The 12,702-nt window shown below is 40.6% G+C and overlaps 1 protein-coding gene across 1 annotated transcript; it reads left to right on the forward strand.

The window, feature by feature from the left end:
* The first annotated feature begins 430 nt into the window (after positions 1 to 430).
* On the forward strand, positions 431 to 6,902 carry atp5mc1 (ATP synthase membrane subunit c locus 1). The gene is made up of 5 exons (XM_085403109.1): positions 431 to 562; positions 1,825 to 1,872; positions 2,342 to 2,422; positions 2,677 to 2,855; positions 6,502 to 6,902. Exons 2-5 carry the CDS (start codon positions 1,834 to 1,836, stop codon positions 6,614 to 6,616), a joined length of 414 nt encoding a protein of 137 aa, XP_085259235.1. The 5' UTR covers positions 431 to 562; positions 1,825 to 1,833; the 3' UTR covers positions 6,617 to 6,902.
* The last annotated feature ends 5,800 nt before the right edge of the window (positions 6,903 to 12,702 follow it).

The following is a 12,702-nucleotide window of genomic DNA, read 5'->3' on the forward strand; positions in this document are numbered from 1 at the left end:
CAGTGAACCTAATTTCCTTAGCTTTTGAGAATTGAAACATCTCACATTTCCGACTGGGAACTCGGAAATTACGAATTCCGACTTCATCCGGAACGCATCATGGCCTCTACAGAGATACTTCCGGGTCACGTGTCAAAGAAGTTTCCTAAGCAAAATGGACGAATAGAACGCACCCTGACTTACTCAAGCGATCTGGACTTTCCAAAAAATAATATATATTTATAGGATTGAATGTGCTTTAAAACATCGCTCCACGTAGATTCGACATTCCCGGCAATATTGTCCAGTAAAATAATAAAGTTTCCTTTGGTCCCACCTTCTTAAAAGTAACGGCCAGTCACAGCATTAGTGGTTCAACAAAGCTCTATCTGATAGGCTAGCTAGCCTGACAAGCTGGGTCAGTTATGAATGAAGAGTGGATGTTTCTGACCAATGAGCGTTTAGGACGTAGACGCTAAGCTTATAAATGACAAGGTGACGGTTTAACGCGTCCTGCCTTTTTTGACTGCAGCTGTGCACAAGACCAACTAATTCAGGAGTCCCTGAAATCCGTATCTAACCGGTAATATTTGCCTGTATTACTTCATACACTTCGTCTCTACTCAGTTAAGGCGTTTTATTATTTTTGTTTTCTGGCATTTAAATGGCGTAGTATATCTTATGTTCGTATGTCTAATTGTTAGTGGTAGCATTGGATTGCTAGCATGCTAGGACGTTTATTGAATGATGTGGTTCTGATGAATGACAGAATTGTATTTTTAGCTGCATTCATATACGTGAACTTAGGCTAGTATTAAGATGAAGAGTCAATTTTGCTGTGGTTGTTGCTTCGCCACTCAAGCAACGGGTCCTATGCCGGGTTTATCGCGGACAAGCTACCATGACAGGAAGCTAAACGTAAAGTGTCTGACAGTCTGGGCCTGCCGAGCTTTGAATCAGTACGCGCATGCAAGGACGCCGCTGTGGACACGAGTGGTGTCACATAACCTTTTGTCACTGCATCTTAGCCTGGCTTGAAATGGTTTAGTGTCGTGCGCCGTGCTTGTCGTCTTGGCCTTATGTGCCTGCTTGCTGTCCACTTTTGACCTTCAGGGCTGTGTGCTAAGTAGCTTAGCTCCGGTGCTGCTCTAGGACAATAATTCAACCCCCCTGAGACCCCTGTCTAAGCAGGGGACTTAAAGGATTGAAACTAAGTTGTTGGTTTTTTTCCTCAGTAAACTGGCCTTTAAAAATAAAAAATTACGGCTCTGTTCACAGTAAGTAGAAATGTCCTGAATTGTCTCAAAGCCATTCGTTGTGCAACGTAAGTGGACATCTATTAGTTTGTTTAGAGTTGACCCTGATAGTAAGCATTCAAATTGGATTAGATGAGGTGCATCAGGCAACAGCAAGCCCATCAGTTTTTGCTATCATACCCGTCCTGTATTTGAAATGGCTCTTCCTTTATTAAATTTAAAAAAACAACTTACAAGATCAATTTTGCACATGGAAACTATCCACAGTATGTCTTTCAAGATGTGCAAGTAAAAGGGTGCAGAACTGGGATCTATACCTTGTCAGTTCTTGGGGTTTTTATTCTTTGAAACAAATATGAACATTGTTAAATCCCATCTTTCCCCAAAAAATGTTTATCCACTTTCCCACATCACCATGACTGTTGTATATCCAAATTAATTGTGGCTTGCCTAAATGCATACCTGCCAAGTTTTTGAAGGTCACTTCTGCCTTCTCTAACTGAAGATACTGTGTCACCTTGGACTGAATCCTTCTCACTATCTAGAAATGAATGTGTCGGAACACTAACTTTAAAATTTTTCTCTCTAGATTCCAGCCATGTATCTCTGCACCAAGTTTGTCACTTCTCCTGCTGTGGTATGTTACCTGATAACGTGATAGTTAAATCATCATGTTCTTCATTAATTCATGTTTTAATTGTTTGGGGTGAAACATAAACCGTTCAAGTTTCAATTGGTTTTATTTTCATGCAAAGACTTATCAGTTACTTGGAATATTTTACCACAGGGATGTGAAAGTAGTGTTAACATAATATGATCAAATCATGCAGCTTGAACAGTGGCATTGCCAGCTAAAAACCTTTAACGGCATCTTGATGTACAGTGCAAAACTCACTGTGCCAACTGGGTTGGGCGATTTGCTTCATAGTCCAGTCATGCTGTTGCGTGTTGATGTTCACGCCAAAATATAACACTTGTGCTGTTTCGAAAATGCTGTGAAGAGCTTTAAATTAAACACAAATATATTCATTATCACTTAACCCGGTGCTTGGTTCTTCTCTTGGTTGCTCAGATTGTTTACTTGTAATGTTTTGGTCTGCTTACAGCTGCGTGGGGGTTCCAGAGTCCTGACACGGCCAGTCACAGTTTCTCTCTTCAACAGACCTGAAAGCACAGTGGAGCAACAGGTCAATACTTTAACTGAATCACTGCACTGTTCACTTGCAACATGTAAAATCAGTACTGTGATGTGCTTATGGGATGAGTGACATGACTCAAAACTAATTTAATAGTTTTACACTGAGTGGTGGTTTCCAAAAGTAATTTCAAGGATCTTGTTTATCTTGTTTAGATGCAATCAGTTTGTTAGTTAAAGGCTGCAAATGTTTCAAATTGTTAATGTAATACTCATAAACATGCATTTTCTTTTGTCTTCACCCAGGCCCTGTTGCCAGTCAGCCAATCTGCAGTCCTGACCCGCTCCTTCCGGACCAGCACCATTTCCTGTGATATTGACACTGCTGCCAAGTTCATTGGTGCTGGTGCTGCCACAGTTGGTGTGGCTGGTTCTGGAGCTGGAATCGGAACAGTGTTTGGCAGCCTTATCATTGGCTATGCCAGGTAATGTTTTTATGCATCAGCTTGAAGGGTTGCATAGTTGTTTTGGGGGGGAGGGGAGACTACCAGTAGTGTCTGTTTTAAAACTTCACTAATTTGAAGACTTGAAAGCTGGTCAAGCTGTCATCAGTTCCTTATTTGCATCGACAGACATTGGAAGAGTCATTTTAAGCATCTGACTAACGCTCTGTCTTTACATCTATAGCAACATATGAATGCTTCATTTCTCTCACTAAAATGAGCAGCAACACATACTATTAATGGCTGATTGCTTCAAGCCATTGAATAAAACTAATAATGGACAGAATATGCTGGCTTGCTAAATTCTCTTTAAAACCCTTGTGTTGTCCTTGGGTCATTTTTGTCCTCTAAAGAAATCTTTTGCTATCAAAAATGTGTTTTTATTAATCAAATGGTCTGAAAATAGAAGATATTCATGCTATGCATGATTGGAATAAATTTTAAGTAGTTTGATTTATTTATGGGGTTTTTATTGGATTTTATAACACCTGTGGTCCTCGTGGACAAAATGATCAGAAGTACAAAGTGTTGCAAGGAGCTGTATTTTCACACCATACTGCTTTCAAACCTCTTTGATCTTGGATTACTGATGTGTGGGGTCAAGCACTGGTCACAACAACAGGCAGCACAATGAGGAGGCAGATGCTCTATATTCAATGAAATTTTATTTATACTGCGCCAAATCATAACAGTCGCATCAAGGTGCTTCGTATTGTAAGGTAGACCTTACAATAATACATACACAAAGTATGCTCACAAGCCTCCATTGCACTGAAGATTTGCATACTTTGCACAACATGGTAAAATAAGAGTATGCTCATCAAAGCAATGACCAGTAAGACAAAAGCATATATTGTCCTCTAGTATAATGAGGGAGAATCACTGTTCAGGAAGATCCAGGGTTAGAAAATAAAGAAAATATTGTCCATTTTTAGAGCACATGCTACCCTTTCTCTGAAAAAGCACATCACCCACCTGCAGAAGTGGATGAAGAATCTGAACTATGTTCAAGTAGGTTCTCAGGCATCCAGGACATGGTAATCTGAGGAGCTTGGAAAGAAAGTGACTGGGCTTAGCAGAATTAGCAGAGGACCTGCTCTATAGCCAACTCAATGACAAAGGAGGGACAATGAGAGAGGAAGGAAAAATGGATCAAATGCAGCTGTAGGCATATGTGGGTATGTTGATTCTTACGGCCGTGCATCCAGTAGAGTCGCTACGGCCAGTTTATGACATCCTGAGTCTGGTAGAGAAGTTTTCATACTAACACAATATTAATCATAGAAGCACAAAAAGGTTATATTTCTTGATAAAGACACAATAGATGATCGTTCATGACACAAACGTGCTCCCATTTGAGGTGTATGCAACAAGTGGGTGTTTCTCCTGCTGTGATGTGAGATCCTGGTACTGATGTGACTGTATGAGCACCAAGTCCCCTTCAGAGGACTCTGTCCATTCCAACAGAACATCCCAAGTAAACCAGGGAACTATGAGATAAAACCATGGGCAGTATATGATGCCAGGTCCAGCTGTACATGGAACATGCTAGTGCACAATGGCAAACAGTCTGTCCTGTAGCCAGGACACATGAGTTGTCCCTAACATTGCAGGCCTGCAACTGCAGAAAAGAATGCTGTCCATGATGGGACCAGTGCAGAGGAATAAACAGGAGTTTCCTCCTGCACTTGTGTCAAATATGGACACGCCTTTGTCCTCATGAAAGTTTGCCTTCACTCAGACCCATGCCGTGGTGTCCTACCATGCCAAAATATAGAAAACTGTCAGGTAATGAGTTGGAATAAAGTTGAATAAAACCTTGAAACACAGAGATGGATGATATTTTATACTTGTTGCTTTATAAACGGTCAAAGCAAACGGGGTCATTTTTGAGCCCAGAGGACAAAAGATGTGATTATTTGCTGCCAGTAAAAAACTTGAAGTAGTTTAAAAACAGCTTTCTAAATTAACTTTGACATAAACTCGTCTGTGATAATCTGTTAAAGCAACAGACTCTGGTTGTGAAACAATAATCACAATAACTGATGATTTAATTTATTTTTTACCCGAAAACAAAGAAAATTCATTTTTATGATGTTTTTATCAGACTTAAATTTGAAATGGAATAAAAGAAATTGTATCAAAATGTTTGAATTAAGTGGGGCGATCGTGGCTCAAGAGTTGGGAGTTCGCCTTGTAATCGGAAGGTTGCCGGTTTGAGCCCCGGCTTGGACAGTCTCGGTCGTTGTGTCCTTGGGCAAGACACTTCACCCGTTGCCTACTGGTGGTGGTCAGAGGGCCCGGTGGCGCCAGTGTCCGGCAGCCTCGCCTCTGTCAGTGTGCCCCAGGGTGGCTGTGGCTACAATGTAGCTTGCCATCACCAGTGTGTGAATGTGTGCGTGAATGGGTGGATGACTGGATATGTAAAGCGCTTTGGGGTCCTTAGGGACTAGTAAAGCGCTATATAAATACAGGCCTTTTACCATTTACCATTTTTAATTAAGTGGGGGAAAAATCCACTTCATATTAATTAAGTATCAATCAAACCAGATGGGGACATTTTTGACCCCTGAGGACCACAGGTGTGATTATGTGCTGCCATTTAAAAAAAAAAAAAAAAAAAAATTTAAATGGTTCAAAAAAACTTTCTCACTAAAGTTCAACATACAGCACTCTGTAGTTAGTCAAAATTATCTAAACAATTAAATATTTTATTTTGTTTATTTCCACTCGAAAACATTGTGTTTTCTGGTGGGCACCAGACCTTTATGTAAACAAGGTCTGGTGGCCCTAAAATGTATAATGTAGGGTAAATTTTGTGTTAATGTGTTGGTCTTAAGTAAAACTATGGTGTAACACTGAATTGATTGACAATTTATACTTTAAAAAAAACACTCAAATGAAGTGGGGACATTTTTGACCCCTGAGGACCACAGGTGTATGGAAATCGGGAGGACATTATGAGGGTTAAATCAGTCTGGAAATTGAACTTTTGAAATCCCATCCAAGAAAATGTGCCTGAGAGCTGCTTCTTGATCTCAGAACAAACTGAAAATCAGGTTGTAGTATAAATAGTTGCATGATGGAAGAAAAAACAAAACAAAAAAACCCCCATAAATCTGTGGGCTTATGTGGAAAGTGGGTTCTTGAAGCACTTTGTACTAAAATGTTAGTTGGTGCATTATCACTCTGCTGGTGACAGAATCAGGGAGTTTTTGTCTTGTAGGTAAGGCTGTGTATACATTTCCACCAGGATTAACTACATTACTGCAGTCGTTAACATTAAATGCAGGAAGAAAAGCTAAAAGTGGCATACTAACACGATCCCCAACTAGACTTTGAGATGTGTCAATGTGAAATTAATGGTCCATTTTATTACTAACAGTAAAACCCCTGAAAATTCCATAAATAACTATAAGCTCTTAGACCAAAATCTGTCAGAAATGTTGCAAAGAGTGTAACTGGTACATTTCTTGTTGTAGATGGTGAAACTTTGTGCTAAAATTGGTACTACAGGTCTGTTGTTCGAGGGGGTGTAAAAGTGACCCTGCAAGATGACCTACATGTATTTAGTTGTAATGGAACAGAATCTGAATGTATCCTTGTACCTGTCTGCTCTCCTTCACAGGAACCCTTCCCTGAAGCAGCAGCTCTTCTCCTACGCCATCCTAGGCTTTGCTCTATCTGAGGCTATGGGCCTCTTCTGTCTGATGGTGGCATTCCTAATTCTGTTTGCCATGTAAACCTGGAAATGCACCCAATACCTCCTTCACTTCAACCCCTTGTTCTCCACTTCCTTGCTTTGTCACTACCTTCCTTCCAAAGGGAAGAGGGCTTTCTCAGAACCAGAACTCTGAACAAGCTCCCAGGCCATTCCAATCAACAGAAAATATTAAAGGAAAATATTTACAACTGAGGTTGAGCCTAAAGTCTAACATTTTTATGTTCCTACAGTTATTTGTTTTTGATATAAGGCTTCATTTGGTGGGGGGGGACACTGTCCTTCAAAAATAAATGGGTTTAATCTAATATTGCTAAGTGTCAGCTCTTTATAGGATGAATGATGCTCTGTCATGCAGGATTTGTTTGCATTTCATGTCTTTCATCAGCAGCACACAACTTTCAAAGAGCTGTCTGCAGTACATGGGTCAAAGTGTTTAATTTCATACAACTTTATTAGGCTCTTGACACATTATGACCATATAGGGAAGAAAAGGTCAAATATGTTTTAAAATGAAACAACATATAAAATAAAAATGGAAATCACTGACTTAACAGGAGTCCATACAGCCATGATGCAGCCCATTAGAGCAACGCTAGATTGAAAATGACATGGATGCTTAAACAGTTGTCAAATCATGTCACATCCTCTGACCTTACTGAGTGGAGGTTCTGGTTTACATCTGCCAATTTCCAGTGCCTTTCCCTTCTCAACATCTCTTCATTATGGTATGAAAGAAGGCACATGGTTTAAGTTGGAACCAACTTTGTATGATCAACTTCTTAATTATAAACCCCTCATGGTAAGATTCCCTCAGCAACCCTTAAATGTATCAAATTTTAAGATTTAATGCAAGTTTTCTTGAACTTTAAGCACAGTCAGCTCTATCGTGATTTGAACCACTGTAGCTATTTGCATCAGTGATTCAAAAGGAGTTTGTTATACAACAGTGTCATTACATTTCATCCATCTCAGTCCTTAAAGTCTGACTACCAAATGTGAGTGACCCTATCAGATAAAATTATGCCAACCTGGAAAGTTGAGTAAATAGTTACTAAATGAGTAAAATTAAAATAAAATGCATAATCTCAGAATTTTATGTCCTCAATCACATAGTAAAATAAAAGGTGATTATTTTACTTGTCTATGGCAGCTTTATTTCATTAGCTCATGGTGTTTAAAAGAAGTGAGCCAACCCAAAAAATTATGAGTCGTTCAACTATTAAATGAATGTACTAGCAATAACCTGCCCTGTGGACAGAAATAACTGAAAAGGCAAGGCAGTCCTTTACCTCAAGGGAATGAACAGCAACACTTGCCATTTCCATCGACTATTTGTGGACTTGTATGTCAATCGTACTCGCACTATATTGTCAAAAATATTCACTCACCGATCCAAATCATTGAACTCGGGCGTATAAAGTCAAGCATGCGGGCTGCTACAAACATTTGTCAAAGAATGGGTTGCTACCACAAGTAGAGTTGATTCCACCATGGTACCGTGATAGGACACCTCTGGTGCCACAATTAGGTGTGATATTTCTTTGTTACTAATTATTCTGGAGTTAACCGCTGGTTGCATTGTAACAAAGTGGAAGCCATTGAGAACAACAGGAACTCTGCTGTTTTTGTGTGGCCTACCACTTTGTGGCAGAGTCAGTGGAAGCTTAGGCATCTAGTGTGCAGAGGTCACCAACTTTCTGTAGAATCAATAGCTGCAGATCTCCAAACTTAATTTGGCCTTCAGATGGATCAAGAACCGTGCATGGGGAGCTTCATGAAATGGCAGCTGCACCCAAGCCTTACATCACCAAGAGCAAAGCATTGGATACACAACCACTGAATCTTTGTTGTTGTTTGCACAACAATGGAATTGGATCATATTGAGTCTCCTGCAATAATAACTCCTTCCATCAAAATAACAGCAATTACACTGCTATTGCATATTTGCCTAAAGCTAGTCTCAGAGCAGCAACGTTATAGTTCGATTTAGCACTTAGTGCCATTACTGCCCTAGAGGAGAAAGTTGTTAGTCCCTGCCTCCTGTTTTGCTCCTGCCAGAGGGCAAGAGCTCCGACGGAGTAGCCTGGATGAGTTGGGTCCTTGATGTTTTTTGCCTTGTCAGACACTGAGAGGTTCTTGCAAGGTCGGGATGGGGTGGCCGGTACTTCCTTAGGCAATGGTGGTAACCTTTTTGAAGTGCCTTCTTTTCTGTGCTGTAGTGCAACTGCTGTACCACACACATACAAAAGGTGAGTATGCTTTCAATGTAGTAGCAGTAGAAGGCCAGTAGCAGCACCAGGGTAAATCTTATTACGTTACGGACACGGCTGTGCCTTTATCACCTTTGTAATGTAATCAGATCAGTCAGGAAGACGGGTGCCTGTAAAACATGCAGATTTTAAAAAATAAATGCAAATCTAAAATCAACACAAACACTCATATTTCTTAAAGTTTTGCAATTAAAAAACTGCAGGTATACAAGTCTAAGGGGACTGTGATTACACAAATATTTGTGTGGTATCTACAGTGCAGATATGTGTTTTTAAAGTATTACAGTAGTACTAGAAGACTATTCTTCAAGACAAGAGTGCCTGTGCTGTGACAATGTCTCAATAGCACTAAATTGTTCAATCAATTGCGCAAAAGATTTCCACAAGTGGTGCCCTCTATTGAAGAGTCACCACTGGAGGAATCCTCACAAGTTACCTGCTGATGAAAAGTGGCTGTATGGTTGTCCCATTCTTCCTCAAATCTATACTAACTCCTTAGTCTTGAAGATGTCAAATAGACAACTGCTCCAGCTCATCCCTATAAGGGGATTCACCCCGGCCAAACATGAGTCTAACCACTGTGGTGTCAATCACAAACTTCATGAAGTCTGTGAGGGAGGATGGTATTGAAAGCTGAGCTATCATCCATGAGGAGCATTCTGCAGGCTGTCTTGGTTTTGTGCCAGATATGATGAGGACAGCTTCAGGATATGTACTCTGTTGTTTGGTGATGGTGTTATAAAGATGGCCAATGGCTGCACTAGGACTGGCATCTGGTGGTATATTTACAGCAGTAGGAAGTATGACAGTAAACTCCTGTGGCAGATTTATGGGTCTATATTTGATAAACACACTCAAATCATCTGAGCAGTGCCTACTTATCACAATTACACTGGTGCATCATCTGTTTATATATATATATGCATATCCCACCTCCTTTGCTCCTACCAGATGCCTTACTCCTATCATGTTGAACTGTTGTGTAGCCTGTTAAGATAATCACAGTGTCTCCATTAACAGCAGAATGCAGTTGTCCCAGCTCATCTTGTTTGTTGATATTTACAGCCTTAGTTTATCCACCTTGTTGGTGAGGGATCTTGGATTTGTGAGAAGGATACTGTCAAGCGGTGGTTTTCATTTTGGTGTGTTATTAGGGGTCCCAGTGTCCCATCACATTTTCCAGCCAACACTAACCTTCTGAGAAAGGCCTCTAGAGGTTAGGTGTGTGTAACCTTTAGAGTACTTTCTCTGAAGTATCTTCACATAACCTGAGAAAATTCTTTAAAAATTCTTTTTACTTTTAACTTTACAAAGTTTTAGTGCAATGTACAAAACAGAGTACTTCAGAATTTTCACATTATTTTCATGTTATGGTTTCCTCCCTACATATAACATATTATAGTGCAACACCTGACAGAACAGAACAATACAGACACAACAGTGCAAAAGAAAAGTGCAACAATGACAGTGGGTTGTGCGAAAAGACTGAACATTGTGCAAAAAGTAACTTGATGTTTGAAGGTGTGTGTGTGTGTGTGTGTGTGTGTGTGTGTGTGTGTGTGTGTGTGAGACTGTGCAGTGATGTGTATGAGGGTGTGTGTGTGTGTGTGTGTGTCAGTCACTGAGTGTTCAGGAGTCTGACGGGGGAAGAAACTGTTTTGCAGTCTAGCAGTGAGGGCCTGAATGCTCCGGTACCTCTTTCCAGAAGGCAGCAGGGTGAAGAGTGTGTGTGAGGGGTGTGTTTGGTCCTCCATAATGCTGGTGGCTTTGCAGATGTCTGTGATGGAGGGAAGAGAGGCTCCAATGATTTACTCAGCTGTTCTCACTATCCATTGTAGGGTATTGCGATCTGATACGGTGCCGTTACCATACCAGACAGTGATGCAGCTGCTCAGTGTCTCTGTAGAAGGTGATGAGAATGGGTGTTGGGAGATGGGCTTTTCTCAGCTTCCGCTGGAAGTAATGACACCTCTGGGCCTTCTTAGTTATGGAGCTGGGGTTGAGGGACCAGGAGAGGTTCTCCACCAGGTGGACACCAAGGGATTTGGTGCTCTTGACGACCTCCACAGAGCGTCCATCGATGTTAAGTAGACAGTGATCTCTCTGTGCTCTCCTGAAGTCGACAATCATCTCTTTTGTTTTGTCCACGTTCAGAGACAAATTGTTGAATCTACAATAGTCTGTGGTCCTCCATCAGTTCACCTCTCTGTATTCATCGCTCTTGCTGGTGAGACCCACCACAGTCGTCAGACTTGATCATGTGATTCGAACTGTGCATTGCTGCACAGTCATGAGTCAGCAGAATGAACAATTATACTGTCATAGTCTGCACATAATGACTGAGCAGTAGCAATGCCAAATTTGGTAGATAATTGAGAAAAACTTGCAAATTGTCCATCTGCATATAATTGCACAAAAGATTTGAGACCCTTAGAGTGCCAGAAGTGAGCCCGCAGACCAAGGCTCTTCCTAACCTGAGACCAAATTTTAAGAGTATGATGGCTATTATTACTATTACTATTATTATTACTAGGTAAAGAGAGCCTCGCCTCTGTCAGTGCGCCCCAGGGCAGCTGTGGCTACAATGTAGCTTGCCATCGCTAGTGTGTGAATGTGTGTGTGAATGGGTGAATGACTGAATGTAGTGTGAAGCGCTTTGGGGTCCTTAGGGACTAGAAAAGCGCTATACAAATGCAGGCCATTTACCATTTACCATAAAGACAAAGAAAGAGGAAGTGATGAGCCTGAAGTTGCAGGTAAATAAATCTTCCTGTTTGAATGAGACTAAATGGCAATGACGGTTCAAGGTAGTAGTGTCTCCATTACAACATACACCTGATATTTGTGGATTGGAGATCCAGCTTAAGTCTTTGAAGAAGAGCTCTTCTCAAAATTGATGTTTACCATTTCAAATAAATGAGGTTATTAAGGAAGCGAGAGATTTAAAAAAGGATTTGGGAATCAGGATGGGAAGGTAAATGGACTGATTCTTATACAGCGCTTTTCTACAGGGTGGGCCATTTATATGGATACACCGTAATAACATGGGAATGGTTGGTGATATTAAAGTCCTGTTTGTGGCACATTAGTATATGTGAGGGGGCAAACTCCTCAAGATGGGTGGTGACCATGGGGGCCATTTAGAAGTCGGCCATCTTGGATACAACTTTTGTTTTTTAAATAGGAAGAGGGCCATGTGACACATTAAACTTATTGGTAATGTCACAAGAAAAACAATGGTGTGCTTGGTTTCAACGTAACTTTATTCTTTCATAAATTATTTACAAGTTTCTGACCACTTATAAAATGTGTTCAATGTGCTGCCCATTAGGACTGGGCCATATCATACCGTTCACGGTAATACCGGTATAATGTTGGGCAACGACAAGAAAATTAAATATTGCGATAGAATTTGGGTAAAACGCCAGGCGCTGTGCCTTTGTTTTCATACGCACATGGCGGAAAAAGTGTGCCGGCGGCGACGGAGAATGAGGAGGGCGAAAGAGGATCGTTGAATGAAACGGATGAACCAGAAGTGGTTTGTAAAAATGCTGCAGCTTCAGTGGTGTGGAACTGGCAGAGGTGGGTAGTAACGAGCTACATTTACTCCGTTACATTTACTTGAGTAAGTTTTGGAAAAAAAATGTACTTTTAAAGTACCTTTTTTGCATGATACTTTTTACTTTTACTTGAGTACATTTGTGAAGAAGAAACGATACTTTTACTCCGCTACATTTGCAAAATTCGACTCGTTACTTTTTTTTAATAATTAATTTCACACATTGGATAATACTACTAATATAAATTATGGATCATGCCGCCACTGGAGCTACCG

The sequence above is a fragment of the Rhamphochromis longiceps genome, linkage group LG4, assembly GCF_057381845.1.
Source record: "Rhamphochromis longiceps isolate RC_006_pf linkage group LG4, R_longiceps_female_GT1.1, whole genome shotgun sequence".
NCBI classification, from domain to species: Eukaryota; Metazoa; Chordata; class Actinopteri; order Cichliformes; family Cichlidae; genus Rhamphochromis; species Rhamphochromis longiceps.